The following is an 18,868-nucleotide window of genomic DNA, read 5'->3' on the forward strand; positions in this document are numbered from 1 at the left end:
ATGACAACATAAACTATACAGTAAACACAATACTAACATTTAATTGACATTGTACCTGTTTCCCTCCCAATGCTTTTGAACTTTTATGCACAGTGGCTTGCAAAACTATTTGGCCCCCTTGAACTTTGTGACCTTTTGCCACATTTCAGACTTCAAACATAAAGATATTAAACTGTAATTTATTGTGAAGAATCAACAATAAGTGGGACAAAATCATGAAGTGGAACACACTTTATTGGATATTTTAAACTTTTAACAAATAAAAAACAAAAAAGTATCTGTGCAAAATTATTTAGTCCCATTGTGTTCATACTTTGTAGCGGCACCTTTTGCTGCGATTACAGCTGCAAGTCGCTTAGGGTACTTCTCTATCAGTTTTGTACATCGAGAAACTGATATTCACTCACACCTTGGTATGTTTTTGGTGAACCATTCCGTTATAGCTTTTGCTTTATGTTTTGAATCATTGTCTTGTTGGAAGACAAATCTCCATCCCAGTCTCCATCAGGTTTTCTTCCAGAATGGTCCTGTATTTGGCTCCATCCATCTTCCCATCAATTTTAACCATTTTCCCTGTCCCTGCTGAAGAAAAACAGGCCCAAACCATGATGCTGCCAAGACCATGTTTGACTGTAGGGACGCTGTGTTGAGGGTGATGAGCTGTGCTGCTTTTACGCCAAACATAACATCTTGCATTGTTGCCAAAAAGTTCGATTTTGGTCTCATCTGACTAGAGCACTTTCTTCCACATGTTTGGTGTGTCTCACAAGTGGCTTGTGGCAAACTTTAAATGACACTTTTCATAAATATCTTTAAGAAATGGCTTCCTTCTTGCCACTCTTCCATAAAGGCCAGATTTGTGCAGTATACGACTGCTTGTTGTCCAATGGACAGTTTCTCCCACCTCAGCTGAAGACCTCTGCAGTTCATCCAGAGTGATCATGGGCCTCTTGGCTGCATCTCTGATCAGTTTTTTCCTTGTATGAGCTGAAAGTTTAGGGGGACGGCCCGATCTTGGTAGATTTACAGTGGTCTGATACTCCTTCCATTTCAATACTATTGCTTGCACAGTGCTCCTTGGGATGTTTAATGTTTGGGAAATATTTTTGTATCCAAATCCAGCTTTAAACTTCTCCACAACAGTATCTCGGACCTGCCTGGTGTGTTCCTCGTTCTCCATGATGCTCTCTGCGCTTTAAACAGACCTCAAAGACAATCACAGTGCAGGTGCATTTATACAGAGACTTGATTACACACAGGTGGATTCCATTTATCATCGTTCGTCATTTAGATCAACATCGAATCATTCAGAGATCCTCAATGAACTTCTGGACAGAGTGTGCTGCACTGAAAGTAAAGGGGCTGAATAATTTTGCACACCCACTTTTTCGATTTTTATTCGTTAAAAAAGTTTAAAATATCCAATGCATGATTGTGTCCCACCTACTGTTAAATAACAGTTTTATATCTTTATGTTTGAAGTCTGAAATGTGGCAAAAGGTCATAAAGTTCAAAGGGGCCAAATAGTTTCGCAAGCCACTGTATGTCTTCTAGGGGAACTTTCTGTTTTCTGCGCTCTTTAACATTCATCTCTGATACTTTGAATATAATGTTGAGAAGTTTGATAATGAGATCTAACCACTAAACGCTGGTGGTCATGTGGTTGGGATTCGCCGCTTTCACTGGTGGCGGCAGTGGGTTTGATTCCCGTTGCATCCAATGTTTTGCAATCAGCGCCGTTTTTCGACTGATCATTCATTGCGCAAATACAGTTATATATGCTGTAAAACATGTACGTATTACACGAATAACTACGGTATGTCTTTTACATGCTATCTATTTGAATTCAGTAGTAATTCTCAACATGAGAAAGGATTTTCTCACTTTGCATCCCTCACTTGACCACACTCTGAACGAAAGAATACATAACAAACATACTTCATTAGTTATTTTTGTTTTATTATACTGTAATTAGTTGGATGTCTATTACTTACTTTTATTTGAGTAATATGATTCTAAGAGTTATCCTGTGGCAGACTTTTATTCAATTCATACATTTTTATTCGTATTTACCATATTTTCAACTTGTTTTTGTGGAAAATGTTTGGAAAGTAATATTGAAAATTAGCAAAACAATTGGACATAGCAAATAGTGGATTCGTTCACTTTAATTTCATTATTCTTTTTCTTACTTTTCACAAAAAAAGCTTGAAATTAATCAAGCACTAAAATCATATAGCTTAAAAATTGTGGAAGTAATAAACAAATAAAAAGAGATCATATTAAAAGTAAACAAGTATGAAAATAATTTTTTCAAAAAAGTAAAATAAAACCTATAATTGTATATGAGCTTTATTTTAAGTATTAAATTACTGAAATGTGTTCCTTCTGAGTATTGAATTAAAAAAGTAATGAATGTCCCAAAAAGGTTTCTTAACACAGTGTGTATTATTTCGTGCTTTTTTGTGGTCAAATAAAAAAAAAAGAAAATTAATCAAAAACAATTTTAATGTGAATAAGAAGCAAAAATACATTGACTATCATAAAAACGTGCATTTTAAAAATAATAATGAAGTCCAGAAATTTGACTTTTTTTTACATAACATGAACCTCAACCAGAGGAAAGTGGCATATTTGACATCATGCTGCTACGGGTACTTGAAAAAAATCTGCTTGGCAAAAAAATACTGCGGTTTGGTTACTTTGAGTCTCTGTAGCTTGTCTTGTTCCTTGTTTTTTTAGCACTCGTTTTTTCACAAACACCACAGAACAGTGACTTCTAAAGGCCAAATAATACACACATCATTTTAGGAATAAATAAGTCAAACAAAAAAAGTAAATAAGACGAGCATAATTGCCTGCAGATGGAACCAGAATTTTTGGTGGGGGGTTGGATGATTATTTTCCCATCTGTTTTTTTTTTGCAAATGTACGCTTGAAGGGACAGTGTGTATTATTTGACCTCTACATGTATTATGTGGGCAGCATGGCAGAGCAGTGGTTAGTTCTTGATTCCCGTTGCATCAGCGCCATTTTTCGACTGATCATTCGTTGCGCAAATACAGTAATTTATGTGGTAAAACATGCACGTATTACGCGAATAACTACAGTATGTCTTTTACACGCTACCCATTTGAATTCATTAGTAATTCTTGACATCAGAAACATCTGAGGTCATGAGATCGAACCTTCCTGTGTGGAGTTTGCATGTTCTCCCCGTGCTTGCATGGGTTTTCTTTGGGCACTCCGGTTTCCTCCCACACTCCAAAAACATGCATGTTGGTTTAATCGGCCAGGCCAAATTGTCCCCAGGTGTGAATGAGCGAGGGAATTGTATGTCCCTGTGTGCCCTGCGACTGGCTGGCAACCGGTACAGGGTGTCCCCTGCCCACTGCCCGAAGACAGCTGGGATGGGCTCCAGCCCCCCCGCGACCCTACTGAAGATAAGCGGTGCAGATAATAAAAGAATGAATGAATGTATTATGTGATGCAACCAAAAATTAGTGAGAAAAAGCACAATAAGGAATACAAACCATGGAGACTCAAAGTGTCAGGACCAGAACGGAAACAGGACCCACTTGCGTGACGTTTACCACAAGTTTTATTGAAAGAGAGAGGAAGGGCAGCGCCCGGGATCCGGTGTTCGCTGGGCGCGGGAAGCAAGTTGCTCTCGTACTCGGATTGTGATCCGAACATGGAAGTGGATCTTCCGTAGTGAGCGATGGCGGTGTCAGGGGCGGAAAACTGGTCGTATGGGAGAGCAAGACGTAGTCGGGGTCGGAAACGAGTTGTAAGCCAGAACGGGAGAGTAGACGTATTTGGGGGACAAAAAGAGGTCGTTAGCCAGGACGGAGAACAGACGTGGCCAAGAGCAAAACAGGTCGTAGCTGGAGACAGACGGGAGCAAAACTGGGACAGGTTGGAGTCAGGGTCGAAAAACGCCTGCTTAGTATTCACTGAGGTTTGTAGACGGACTGACAACAGGGGATTGACAGGACTGAGTTCAAATAGTGACAGTGAGCCAATCAGAATCCGCAGTGCCAAATGAGCAGGCACTGCAGAGTCACATCAGTAATCATGACACAAAGTGAGATATGCACCGTTTTACTTTACTTTTTAGAGATTATTGGGTACCCGTAGCAGCAAGATGATGGACAAATATATCAGCTCTCTTTAGGTTAGGCTCATTATCTGTAAAACAAATTCTCATTTCACAACAGAGGGATATTTTTTAAGATACATGTTTGTATGACAGTGTTTTCGCTTATTTAAATCAATATTGTTCTTTTTGAATGGAGTTTCTTTTTATCACACGGAGGCGCTACAAAATACACACTGTCCTTTTAAGGGTGTTTGACTCGAGGCGATTCCGCACCCTTCTGATGTCGTGTCTCACCTGTTATGCCCTTGAGAGACTTTGGAATCCTTTCTTTTTCTAAACTTCAATATGAGGTGAGCTCTTTTGGAGCCAGAGTCAGGATTTGGCCTCTGGGAGCTCTTTGGGCTCCTGAGGGCCTCGTAACCCAGCGGCCCCCAGTAACTGCGGCCCTCTCTGACTTTAATGGACGCATGGGAGGATGAATAATACGGACAGTAAGAAACTACGGCAACAGAGGACAGAAAGAAAAGAATACAAAGAAAAAACAAGGAAACACGTGGAAATGCAAATGGTTAACACAAATTAAAAGCAAACACAGTGACTGTATTTATGGGACTATAATGTGTTTTTGCATGTTGATATGTGTAAAAGAAGCCTTTGTGTACTGAATTGACACCCAACTTGTCTTGGAATGGAAACATTTCCAAGTTATTACTTCGGAAGTGTATGTTTCAACCCTAAAAATGATGTCTTGCCTTATTGAAAGTAATTTATGCTTTTTCGTTTTTGATATCCTGTCGAATTTAGTAGATGATACCTCAAATCTAGGGTAAGAATTTAAATTTTGGAGTGCATATCTTACCAATGATATGCTAGGAAATTATAGGAGTTAAGTGTTGGCTATACACAACATTAAAATAGCACAAAATGACTGCTACAGCCCATCTCTAGATTGAGTGTCCTGCATTTTGTGGCGCCTACCTTTCTCAGAATACACTGTAAAGTGTGAAAAGGGTTTAAAGCAGGGGTCTCCGAACTTTTCAGAAAGTGGGCCAAATTTGGTCAAGTGAAAAATTGCGAGGACGGACTATTCAGCCTGGGATTCCTTGAACTGTCTTTAAGAAATATACCCTTCGTGGAAGTTTTGCAGTGATTGGTGATCAGCCTGGCAACCTCGAACCTCTCCTTTGTAGCACTTTCATTTGACTCACAGGCTTTCGCGAAAAAGTGCTGCTGTGATGGTAAAATCATTACTGGTGGGTTACAGATTATTAATTTTATGACACCGCGGTCAGTAACAATTGCCAAGGGCCGTGACTGGCCTCTGGGCAGGACTTTGCACATGCCAGGTTTATAGGCTACAAAAAAGTACTTCTTCTACACCACAGATGCGTCAAATATCAGACAAAAAAACACATTACAGTCCCGTCATTAAAGCCAATGCGTAAATCAAAATAGCAAGACAACATTGAAATTAAACACAAAGAAACAATACAAGTATAAAGAAATCATATAAATATATGAAATGATTATTTGATGATATTCTTACCACATTAGAAGAAAATGTAATTCATTTTAAGTGCAACTCCTGGTATTTATCTATATTTGTATTTTGAAATGGCTTTTATTTAGTTTGAATCATTTCACTTTAGGTTCTCACCTTTTACTGTCAAATATTCTACTTTCTATTTAGTTTTTATATGCAGTTTTTTTACTTTTATGATTTATTTTTATTTTGTGTGATGATAGAGGAGGGTGATACACTGGTAGGTTGTGGTTCGATGGCTGACAATCCTTTAATAACTGCTGCCATACCTCTCAGTGTGGATGAGCCTAACTTAGGTCCCTTTCCTCACATCGTTATTCTGTGCCTTATATGTTATTTCTATAATTGAAGTTTCTGTTTTTATTTCATTTTAACCAGTATGCGTGTCTGTGTATTTAAAGTTCCCGGTTGTTGGGTGTGGGGGGGATATTTTATTTTTTTATCGTACACGGAAATGTTTTCGTACAGCACTATGAGTGACAATTACTTGGCTAAAAAGGACTTTAAAATACATATTACCGTATTTTCCGCACTATAAGGCGCACCGGGTTATAGGGCGCACCCCGAAAAAATAGTTTTTGGTCCTATTTTTGACATACATAAGACGCACCGGATTTAAAGGCACTACAATGGGAACGTCGACAAAACAGTCAGATAGTTCAGTCCAACTGATTACCCCCTTAACATTCCGAAAGCTTGCAAAGACGCAAATACGTGTCGAGAACACGTGCGGATGCGGTGTCCGTACGATGTCACTCAAATGCATCATTTCAAATATCATTCGGAAGGTTAAAGTCTTGGGATTCAAGAAATGCCAAACATTCCTTAGTTTCTATTTTCTTTTTCGCTCGCAACTTTACTGTATATATGACAATAAACACTTGGAATTGAGTTTAATTTAAAAATAGACACTCCATTCCATCCATTATCTGCACCGCTTATCACAGAAACATCGAGTTCAGTCTGAAACAAGATACAGGGATAATATATATAGCCAGAGTAGCTTACCGAAGTCGTTGTGTTCATAATAATGTGCAGCCATGGTCCTCATATATCCGTGAGTTTAGTAAATCCAGGAGAATAAAATATTTACAAATACAAAATAGTAAAAAAATGCTTTCTGTATGCCGTCAGCCACGTGATATACGCATTCATCTTTTTCGGCCAATTGCAGGCTTTGTTTTGCCGTTTAAGCCAATGCCAGCCTGTAAATGATAAAAAGGATCCGCCCCTTGACCTCCGAATAACTTTAGCCAATAGTGATCGATTCAACTGATGATTGACACATCTTTTTTGGCCAATTGCAGGCTTTGTTTTGCCGTTCAAGCCAATGCCAGCCGGTAAATGATAAAAAGGATCCTCCCCTTGACCTCCGAATAACTTTAGCCAATAGTGATCCATTCAAATGATGATTGACACATTGGTTAGCCAATGAAACGCCGGTAAATAAATCCCAGCATACACCGTGGACTACTTGGCGTTCGGGGGAAAATCTAGTCGGCGGCTACAAGTTAGTTGCAAGACTTTGCGTATTAATTTTGTTCCATAAATAAGGCGCACTGTATTATAAGGCGCATGGTCAGCTTTTGAAAAAAAAAAAAAGGCTTTTAGGTGCGCCTTATAGTGCGGAAAATACGGTAATTTAATTTGAATGGGAACAATACACTTCAAAAAAGTTAAATGTTTTTATCTAGCAGATGGTAGATCGCTTAGATCACTTTAGGTATTTTGCTGTGATCTTAGTAGAAAACAAGTTATTAAATTGAGCAAAAATATTAAATACTTTCCTTTATCAAAAGAGACACTGTATGATATTTAACAACTCGGTGTATTGTGTCATGCAACCAGAAATTTGTGTTAAAAAGCAGAAAAAAGAATATAAACTTTTTCCTTTATTAATGGATATAGTTTCTGTATTACTATGAGGAGCTCAACAATACACACTGTTCCATTAGGTTTATATGTTATAGGTGACTTTATCTTAAACGACTCACTAAATATTATTAGGCTTGATTATTTTACCCAGCCATTTTAAACGTTTTGGGGACCTGAAGCAGAAATATGGCTACAATTAGGTCAGCTCCTTTTAGGTGAGGATCAGGTTATGCAAAATAAAATATAATTTCCCAACCCACTAGAATTTGTTTTTAAAAATGCATGTTAATATGATAGCTCATGTATTTTTCTTACTAAGGAGACTCAAAGTAACCAAACTTGACTGTTTTTCTGTTAATTTCATTTCCCCAGCCTTTCACAAGTTTATTGGTTTTTGGGAAGCGAGATGACTAACAATCGTGTCAGCACCCTCTAGATAAGGCTTATGTTATATAAAATAAATAAAAAATTCTTGACCTACAACTATTTTTAAAAATGCACGTTTAAATGATAGTTAATGTACTTTTGCTCATTATTTATATCAATAGATTTTTTTTTTGGGCTGAAGGTTTTTTATCACTACGAGGTGCTAAATAATACATAAATTCCATTTTAGGATAAGTTTTAATACTTAAAACCAAGTAAAATCTTCTACCATTGAAGTAAGAATATCATTTTTCTAAATTGTGTCGTGAACAGTGTGTCTATAAAGCAGAAGAGCATTAGAAAACAGAGATTTGTTTGTGCAAACCTGTTCCCGTGCACGTGGGAGGCACAAAACGCGAAGCTGTAGTGCAGAAGAGTCGGGTCGATGATGGCGCCGCTTTCTGCCCTCTCCAGCAAGTCACGCAGGTAACACAGATGCCGGTGGCAACCTCGGACACCGTTCCTGGCGCAGTATTCGTCCAAGACGAACACTTGGCCCGGGCTGAACCATCCCTGCGTGTGGACGAACCAGAATTAGCTTGGAGTGAATGAATGAACAAATGGCTTTTATTGTCCTAATACACAGTAATATAGCCCCTAAAACCTAATTGTACATTTTAACCCTACCCAGTAAATGTACGGTGCCATGATAGAGTATTTGATCCTTTCAAAAATTCTGAGTTCATTGCATATTTATCATTCACTAAGGTTTCAAATAATCAAACCAGTTTTAATATTACACAAAGACAACCCAATGAATCCCAAAATACGGTTTGGAAATGTTGAATCAATTAATTAAGGAACAAAATAAACTAGGCCCATTTAGCACTATTTGAAAAAGTAACGCCATTGTTAAATCACAGAGTAACTGTGACTAACCACATTTTTGGGAAAACAGAATTGAATTCCACAGGCCATTCCAAAAATTGATTGTCACTCTTTGCGTTGAATAAATATATCACTTAAAGTGAAACTGTTAGACAAAGTGAAATAAAACATAAATGACATGCCACGATCCAAAGAAATTCCAGAAGAAATTAGAAAAAAGTCAACGAAATTTAGCATTCCAGAAAGGTCAAAAAACTATTTTCAAGGCTGTAGGGCTCTAGCAAACCACTGTCAAGGCCATTATTCACAAATGGAGAAATGGGAACAGTGGAAAATTTTCCGAAGACTAAGAATACACCAAGATGGTGATAACAACCCATCTAGTCATACATCATACAATCATAACAAAAATAGGGATGTTCAGTGCAAGTAAAAGAAATTTAAAAAAAGGTAAAAATTTAAGCGGCTTGGGCAAGAGCTCTCACCAAGCAGCAGAAGGTGTCGTTGAGCCTGTGGTCCAAGGTGAGCCGCTGCACCATCTCGAAAAGCGAGGCGTGGTCAAAGCTACAGGGGTTAGCCGAGATAAATTCGTCCATGCCGTGTTTCTGAGCCCTGTCAGCATCTATCCAGCCAACGGCAGAAGGAGAAGCACACGGTTCAGAGGAGACGTAGGTCGGTGAGGCGCTTGCTGATTCTTAATCCACACATCAGTCTTAAATGTTGCTGGTGAAAGGGGAAGGGGTTCTTCTAAGGGCAAATTATAAACATTAACAGCTTACATTGTCAACTTGCATTGTGTTAGACAGCGTAAAGAGATGTGACGTGTTCAGCGGGAGAGCTTGGGCTACGCTAAGCGCTATCATTTTATGTGCAGTTGTTTTTGCAGAAAAGTAATGTCATCAACAGAGTTTGCAAATCCTTTAACCATGAATTACAGAGCACACTTGATTAAAAGCTGCATACCCAAATTTAAGAACGAAACTCAATTTTGTCTTTGTACAAGCTGTTAGATTTGGCCTTTCAGTTATTATATAGACTTGAATTGAACCGCTATGTTGCTATGACCTATCCTTGATTTGGTGTCTTCCTATCTAAAAGCACTCTTGCACACATTATCCAGTTTGAGACCATTGAGTCTCACGTTGGTACAATGGTGAGGATGAATCAGCTCCATAACCACGCATTGTCAATGTATTTCCGCAAAGTACGAGCTGAATATGTATATAAAATTGTCTAACGCATTAGTGTGCACACGCAGTTTCCTTAGTCCGGGATATTTTTATGCCACAAAATACAGTGGGGCTGGAAGTACAGAGGTAACATGTACCAACTTCGGCCTATGTGTTAAAAAGCCCTATGGATGTTGGTTGATTTTGTCTATTTTTGTAATGATGTGTTTGCAACCCTGATTGCTCGCGAATGGCATGTATAAGGTGTTATCCGTGTGTCATTAGATATTTAAACCATGCATTTAGATTGTTCAAATCATCGCCCAGAAAACAGTGTGCACAGGGGCTCTTAAAATGTCAGAAAAATTCTGCAATATTCACAAAAATCAGCAGAACTACTAAATGGGAAAAAATCCTGATGCACCAAGGGCGCTAAAGTTGAACCGAGATATGGCGAGGGACCACTGGATTTCATTTATAAAATATGAAATTCAACCCGATTGTAACCGAGCATTCGTATTTCACTATGAATGTACATAACCTTCTAAAAACTTGAATATTGTCAATATTCTGATCTTAATTCGATTATTCCCTGCATATTAAGATACTGCGGCCATGTCCTCTGTGACAGAAGTCATGTTTCTGACATAGACAAGGTGAAGAAAGCGCTGGGAAAGCAGAACGTGGAATTTGCAGCCCTGTTTTAGTGTCCGACCAGGAGAAAGCACAGTTGACTTATGTCTACCTGAACGGTGTTTGGGGAAAGGTGGCATTCTGTGTTAACTTGCACAAGGAGAGGGGTACTAACTAAGCGTAAGAACCCAATTTGAGAGGGAGGTGCACCGGGTCATAACAGGACGAGTGAACTAATGCAAAAAGAAAAGACACATTGAGTTTGACAACATTAAGTGGGTATGGGGGAACACCGGTAGAGGTAAGGGTAAAAGAAAAGCCAAGAAGTGGACAATTAGACAAAATAGAGGGAAAAGAAAGACCAAAAGGAAGGAATGACTCGTGGCCCAGTAAGCGAGAGCCAATATTGTGAGACAACATCCATTGGTGTGAGCAGAAAGTGTGTGGCCTTTATGTCCTTTGTGAGGACTTCATGTGTAAGTACGCTGGTCCCCGCTTAACACTGCAACACAAGCTTACCAATTATATCAGAAAAACGAGACTAAAAGCCCTCAGGCATACCCTTTCTCGGATTGGACAGTTTAAATTGTCTCCCCGTTTTTTGCCTTTAGTGAATTCTCTTTCTCTCTCTACGCATTTGCAAGTTGACAATTCTTGAAGGTGCTGCAGTGTGTTCATGGTCATCTACCGAGCAGACTAACAGGCATGTCACTAAGAGATCTAAACAGGGTAGCAGTTCGGTGCAAGTATGGGTAAATAGCATGAAGCTAACATAGGCAGAACTGTATCATTCTCTGGGAGATGGAGGAAGGGGAAGGGGGATGAATGGAACCTCCTGTATTGGTAAAAAGCTAAGAGGACACAAGACAAAGGTGTCATATGTATATGGTATCTCAATTTTCTGGAGGCGGACCACCGGACTTGCCTCGACGTCTACGGCCTATTGCAGGAGGAGCAGGGTGAAGGCGGGAGAAAGGGGAGAGTTCCGGAGTATTTCATCGTAAGAAGGGGCGGCATTAGCTACTCCTTGTCTTTGGCATTCAGAATACTCCGCATACATATTTGCCAACTCTTGTCAAGGCAACAAGAAGCATAAAAAAGCAAATTGAGCCCTCTGTACTAAAGCTTCAGAGTGTCATTACATTATGCCTCGCATCAAATTGCCATTGATCTCATATTAAAGATTTGTTTCCAGCGCTTTTACATCCTATTAATAATGCAAGAGAATATTGCATTTTTCAGGCCAATCCGTCTTCATTCTAGTCATCAAGTTGCTTTACTCCAGAGGGATCGAGTTACCAATGTGAGCAAAGAGAGAAGGCAATTATGCAGGAACAGCTATCATACATACTTTAACCAAATACTAAGCCAAAACAAAACAAAAAAATGCTCTCAGAATCAAGACATGCATCCTAAACTGGCACAAATGAATGCTTTTATAGTTTGATCCTCAGGTGGAGGTTGACAAAAAATGAGAAAGTTCTCAACTAAGATCTAAAGACATGAAGCGAGACATGAAATAGGAGGAGAAAGAGCAGGAAGAAGAGAAGATCAGAGAGAGGGGTAGAAAGAAAGAGCGTTGCATTGGTCAGATAATCGGCGGGGATTATCTGAACTGTGCCGGCTACAGGGAAGCACTTACCCTTGAGTCCAGCTAGAAGACAGCAGGGTAAGAAGGGACAAACCAGAATAACATAAAGACTAGCAACAAGGCTGGAGGAGAGCAATCACGAGAGACCCTGACTGACCGAGCAGCTAGCGGCATTACTGAAGTAGGGTAGACAGGCAAAAGCATGAAGAATAAAAAACAGAACTCAGAAGGAAAACAACAACAACAAGAACAACATCAACAAAACAACAACCGATACCGACACGAGACCTCGTGGCTTGTGAGTAAATGTGAGGACGACGTGTGACAAAAGACGCTGAGGCGGACTGAAGAGAGAACGAGGGAGACAGAGATAGAGAAGAAAAGAGCGTTAGCATCCCCGTCACTCCACCGTAGTGTTTTTGTTGTTAGATCTTGACCGTATTTAAGAAGTGAATGAACTAGATTGTTCAAGGTTTTGGAAAGGTTAAAAGAGGTGCTAGTACGTTTATGTTAATTTGCCATGCCAGCCAAGGGCGACCGGATTGATACTTTCAATACTGAGCAAGCACTAGGATCAAATTGATACTTTCTTACCATCTTAACTAGTACAATGATAATGTTTTTTAGTGAATTGTAAGATTATACACACATTATAACTCTGAAATTGGATAAATTGTGTTTATTTGCACTGCTAACTTTATTTTCAAAATATTGTGCAATGGAAGGTATTTTAATTGTATAGTTGTCATTGTTATACAGTAGAACTATTTAGACTGTTAAAGCGATTTTTTTTTGACCCAATGTGGCCCACGAATCAAAACGTTTGCCAACCGCATCTGGTAAATCAATGATCTGGAGCCTTTTTGAACCAAAGAGCCACAAAAGCAAAAAAATATTTCGACTTTTTTCTGTGAAAGAGCCACAGTATATAATTCAAGACAAAATTCAACAAATCGGACGAACTAGCCCTTCAAACAAAAGCTAATTCTTCAGTACATTTTAATTATCTGTGTGATATTTGATCATTTTAAAAAAAACTATGAAAATAATGATAATGAAGCCAGGAACTGAGTCCCCTACTAATATAAATATACCATTTAAGATGTTTCCCTCCCGCAGTTACTTAAGACTGTTAAGGCTTATTTTGACTTCATTTTTGTCCTGAATAATGGTTTCAATACAAGATGCAAGCAGAGTTTCTTTGTAAAAATGTCACAAAACACTGGACGAGGATACCAACATGTTTACCTTAAATACGGCACTGACGAGGAGTGCGCACTCTCTGTGCATAACTCAAAAGCTCATTTCGACCGCTCCCCCTATCAAATTGCTCTAGGCGCTTTGCTAGAGTTTTTAGGTAATTAAAGTCTGTTATGTGGCATTTCATCGTAAAGTGTCCCAACAATAGATTGTAACATAGAGCTTCCATATGAAGGATCATTTAGCGATTTACGGCAAAAACGGTGTCTTTTGGAGTGACACCTTGACTGTAGAATGTTGTTGGAATTGCGGCCTATAAATACCGGACCGAATCATTTGGCCAATGAGTATTGTTTTGGCTTTGCAAGAGTGACAATCAGCTCTGTAAGTAACAATGCATTAAAAACTGTGTGCATGTTGCACATAATCCCCAAGCTATATGTACTTGTGAAAAAAGCCTTATCTGGCTCGTGAGCCTTAGTGTCCTGACCACTGTAGAAGGTCATCTTTCATATTTCACTTTTAATTAGTTCAGATTGTTTCCCTTATTTTTAGGGAATCGGCACGAAAAAAATACGGCCCAAAAAATGACCAAAAAGAGGAATAGAAACAAAAATGGTGACGATGCAACAATGACTCTTACGTCAAACATTTTACACTCAGTGGGGCTCCACATGTCCACTGCCACCATCTTGAATTTTTCATCCGTATATTAAATCTAAAAATAGGTTTACAATTTTTAAGGCACATAGAGGATCTTTTAAGTACAAAATCTTTGCAAAAATATATTACCGTTGACATAGTATGATTTGTTTAACTGAGGCTACCTTTCCATTTGAGACTATATTTTTTCTTAGTCTTTAAAAATATTCAGATTTGTGTGGTTTTCTAATTATTCCGGGATATGCTAATGAGTGTGTCTCCCAAAAAATAAAGAATTTTATCTGAAGAGTTAAAAAAAAAAACTTTAATCCCAGCGCCAGTACCACCCCACTATCGTTGCACTATTATCATAACTCAGTCCTAAACACTACCTTGTAAATATGTTTGCCTATTTGTCCTGGCACTCCGTATTTTTTCCTCGTTAGAGTCTTTATTACATTTTTACCCTGGAGATGTTTAATCTCGTTGCACACAATAAATCCCAACGTTGTTATCAATGACGATAAAGACAATTCACTACAATTCTCAGGACTGCTATTGAGCACTGCAGCGGAGTCAGGGGGGGCGATGTAGAGTACGTTATGATCCCAGTGCCATTCAAGACCACCAGGGAGTGAAACATGTTTGCACAGTGTGCCACAATGTTCCAGGGGAGGGTTGGGGGAATTGGTGAAATCGTGTCACCGTGGCGAGGCTTTGAATGGCGACGGCTGGCGTCAGACTAGTCAACTAACCACAAGAACGATCACATACTGGACAAAGAAAACCAATGGAGAAACAACATAGAATTTGTGTGATAAGCTTCGGAGGAGCTGAGCCAATTGAAAACGGTTTGAAGGGGTTTTATTATTTTTATTTTTTGGGGGTATTTTATATTGAATGGCAGGATCTATTACTATAAGGGAATATGTTGTATTCCTTACCAATAAAAATTACATGACATTTGATTTGATGAGTAGAATTTAAGGTAAATCTACCCAAGGGGTGCTTTGCTAAAACAGGAGACGGAACAGAATTGGGGACAGACGCGGACAGTCTTACCTTCATTTTTCTACCTGTATGTGAAGTACTAGACTGTAAATAACACATCCGACCACCATTCAGTGAAGGTAACATGCCTACGTTTTGGTAGCCGAGCAAGACATGCGTCGGCTTGAATTCCAACCCGAGCAGGCTTCGATTTCATCTTGTGGGACTTTCATGAGTTGGACCGTTGGGTCTGTAGCCTGTTGGGTTGGGCGGGCGAAGTGAATGGGTCCGACGGTGAGAGGTCAAGGCACGTGGTTGTGTGTAAGTGCGTGCTTGTGTGTTAGTTTCACCAGCACGTTTTTTGTGAGCGCATGAGCGTGAGACATTCATGAGCCGTCACCGCGTGGTGGATGGAAACTAGCTACGGCCTACTTCGGCGTGGCGCGTTTCGGCTTACTTACAGAACTGGGAGATGGGAGCGTCCATCTGGGCCGAGGCACCCCCTTTGGAGTTGAGTTTCTGGACCTGAGTGGGTGGGACAGGCTTGTGGGATTGGCCGGTTGCCCGATACATGGCCTGGACCCAGAGGATGCGGTCCTGCTCGTCATCACTGGCAAAGATCACAGTGTCTCCTTCCTTCACCGCGTTGAAGAAAGCCCTTCCGCCATCCAAGCCTGGGGGCACAACAAAAACATCAACAAGGGCCTTCTAAAGCAGTGTTTCTACTCTCCCGTCCTGGCTTACGACTCGTTTCCGACCCGACCACGCTTTGCTCTCCCAGCCCCGGCTACCGACCAGTTTTTCCGTCCCTGACACTGCCATCGCTCGCTACGGGAGATCCACTTCCGTGTTCGGATCACAGTCCGAGTCCGAGAGCGACTTGCTTCCCGCATCCAGCGAGCACCGGATCGCGGGCGCTGACCTTCCTCTCTCTATCTCAATAAACCTGTAAGAAACGTCACGCGATTGGGTCTACCTTTTGTTCTGGACGTGACACAAACAGTGTCTTAGTTTGTGCTTGAAGCAAGAACCGCCACTGCCTGCATCTTACCAGGTGGTACACCGTATTGCGAGGTTAAAAAGTACCACGCTATTGCTGTGAACTTCATCTAACCTGTAGCTACGGACATAGTCAGAGAGGTTTTGGATCAATCTGCAGCTGAAAAATTAAACATGACACAATAATTTAACAAATTGAAGACATGTCGGGGAACATCAAACAACATACAGCAGTTCGCATTAAAGCAGGTTGTCATTTTTCTTTACAAATGCTGAATCGACTGGCATAACAAACAGAGCTGTTTTACGTGTGTGGGATGCGGACTTGCACGAAGGATTTTTCTTCCCAACAGAGCTGCTTTTTACTACGACTGCAGATGGATTCACATTTGAGTTCAATCAGTGGATGAGAGTTAGAGTTTTAGAATTAGAGTTGTTTTGAAATATTTATACCTCAATAGTTGCACTATTTCCTTTCATGTTTGTGTATGTTAAGTCTGTAAAAATGGTTGAAGACACTGAAGTGGAGCGTTTTGGATTTCATTTAGAACGCAGGTAATTTACAATTCATGTATTGTTACTTGAAGATGTTTTGCTGGTCATTTTGTTAAAACATGTGAATATATTCTTCTATCTGGTTTAAACTGCACATTTTTTTAATTCAATAAATTTATGAAGCAAAAACATTTTTTTGATCTGGGTCGCGCAGCTTGTAGTGAGGATGGGATCGAGGGTCCTGAAGTCAGATCAGTTGAGAACCACTGCTAACTTGCATACAGACTAGTACTACAACTCATTCCATGTTCTTCTGCAGGGGTGGGCAACTATTTGGAGTCGGGGGCTGCATGTGACATGTTATACTTCTTTTGAAATATATTAGTTTCATCAAACGACCACAATTAGAGCAAAACAGTAAATTAGGGCCCTGTTTTCAGCACTTCATTTGTTATTTAGTTTTGAAGAATAATTGTTTTTGTGTGTTTTAGTATCTCTGAAGTTGGATTTGTATTTAAGTTCTTTAGTGTTACTGTAGTTTTATTTTTTAGTTATTATTTTTTTGTAGTGTTTCTGAAGTCATTTTTCTGTAGTACTTTTGTTTTACTTTGAAATTAGATTTTGTTGTTGTATATCTGTAGTATTTTCGTCGTATTTTTGTGTTATTAGAGTAGTTTTATAATTATAGTTATTTTAAATATTACTGTAGTATTATTGTTTTTAGTATTTCTGTACTTCCTCTGTTGTATTTTGTAGCATTTCAATATAAGAATGTTTGTTTATTTGTAGTATTCCTGTAATATTTTTGTAGTACAGTGTTACTGTAGTGTTATGTTTGTAGTATTTTTGTGATATTTCCATGGAGTAGTATCGCTATAGGTTTAATTCGCAGTATTTCTGTTGCAAACCTCTTGTAGTATTATTTTTGTAGTAATATTCTCTAGTATTTTTTTATATTATAGTAGCATGGCTTGGTATTTTTTAGTATTTTAGTAAAAGTAGTTTTTAAAAGCAGTTTTTATTACACACAAAGTGACAATGTTGGCACCAAAAAAGTGAACCACTCTTGGGGGCCCCCTAGTGGTTGCTGGGCCTTATGCAGCCGCTTAGCTCGCTTATGCCTTGGGCTGGCTCTGTCTAAAGTAAAGTAAGTTACCTGGTTGCGGGTCACTGTAGTCCACAGTGTAGCCGTCCAGCTGGAGAAGCTCTTGTGGTTCGGATTTTTTCTCTCTGTAGCTGCACATGGCGAATGTGTACTGACTCACCTGTGAAATAAATGATGGGACGTCGGTCAAAATAAAATTAAATGTGCAATTGATTTCATATGTGGACCTCTTTTGTGGTTTACTGAATATTTCGAGTGTTTTCAGAATCGAAGTGTATCCCTTTTTCCACATGTAATGTTTTATAGCACTTGTCAAATTCATGGCTCGCAGGCCAAATGTCGCCCGCCACATCATTTTGCGTGGGCTGCGCGACAACGCTGATAAAAGCGCAAGAGAAAAATTACATGCAATTTTAAATATGTCTACTGGCACCAGACACCACTTGCAAAGGACCCACTGCAGCTGTATTTGCTGACTACGATTAATCAACCAGAGAACATTGGGGAAACCCACTCCAATCTTATTTTACTTAAAAGTCATAGGCCTGCTTTTCAAGGCAATACGAAAAATACAAATACCAAAAAAATAGCACCTTGGTGTCGATGCAGAAGTTTAAAGAAGCTTTAGCTCCTTCCCATAATGATATTAAATCAAAAAGAGCAACATTCCCATATTCAGGTATCTATTTTCATAAATAAAAAAAAAAAACTACAAAGCAGAGAGAGTTTTAAATCATTAAATCAATCAATTGAAGGCTACCTTTGTCACTTCCCTATATTTTATGTTGATAATATTTGTATTATTTGCCCCCATGTAGGTTTTGGATGAGGGGATGGTGTCATAATAGTCTGTAGTTTGCAATAGTCTTTGTTCTGTGCAGCCCTTTGAGACTCTTTGTGATTAAGGGCTATACAAATAAACATGACTTGACTTTCCTGTCTTCAAGAGTTTCCACAAGTTACATAAACTGGAGTGGAAATTAATTTAATTGTTGTTGTGCTTTATTTGACAAATGCACAATTGATCAAAACTAAATAATATTGTGTGGAAAAAAACCTCAATAGTCATTTTATAATCAAATCTTACATCCATGAATCATAATTTCATTGTGAGCCTCTGAAAAGACCAGACCTTCAGCTAAGGCACACATTTTATGCCATAAATTTACCAGATGTTTCTACCATATGGCCCCTGCTGTCACGGTTGCCATGGCGCCCAATTGGTCCGCCCTTGTGGCGCCAGCTGCGGCTCGTTGACAGATTGGTTTTC

At 39.3% G+C, this 18,868-nt stretch overlaps 1 protein-coding gene across 9 annotated transcripts in view; it reads right to left on the reverse strand.

The window, feature by feature from the left end:
* The window catches only part of cadpsb (Ca2+-dependent activator protein for secretion b), a 156,156-nt gene that overhangs the window by 51,649 nt on the left and 85,639 nt on the right, over positions 1-18,868 (reverse strand). For 5 of the 9 annotated variants that reach the window (XM_088338162.1, XM_088338164.1, XM_088338160.1 and 2 more), the window contains exons 10-13: positions 17,650-17,758; positions 15,461-15,673; positions 9,260-9,396; positions 8,272-8,459 (exon numbers count right to left, since the gene is read on the reverse strand). In XM_088338162.1, coding sequence (XP_088194288.1) covers positions 8,272-8,459; positions 9,260-9,396; positions 15,461-15,673; positions 17,650-17,758 — 647 coding nt within the window. Of the gene's footprint in view, positions 1-4,396; positions 4,553-8,271; positions 8,460-9,259; positions 9,397-15,460; positions 15,674-17,649; positions 17,759-18,868 lie in introns of all 9 variants that reach the window. The other 4 variants (XM_088338158.1, XM_088338157.1, XM_088338156.1 and 1 more) reach the window with 1 other exon arrangement.

The sequence above is a fragment of the Urocampus carinirostris genome, chromosome 6, assembly GCF_059441175.1.
Source record: "Urocampus carinirostris isolate Australia breed hairy pipefish chromosome 6, RoL_Ucar_1.0, whole genome shotgun sequence".
In the NCBI taxonomy this organism is placed as follows: Eukaryota; Metazoa; Chordata; class Actinopteri; order Syngnathiformes; family Syngnathidae; genus Urocampus; species Urocampus carinirostris.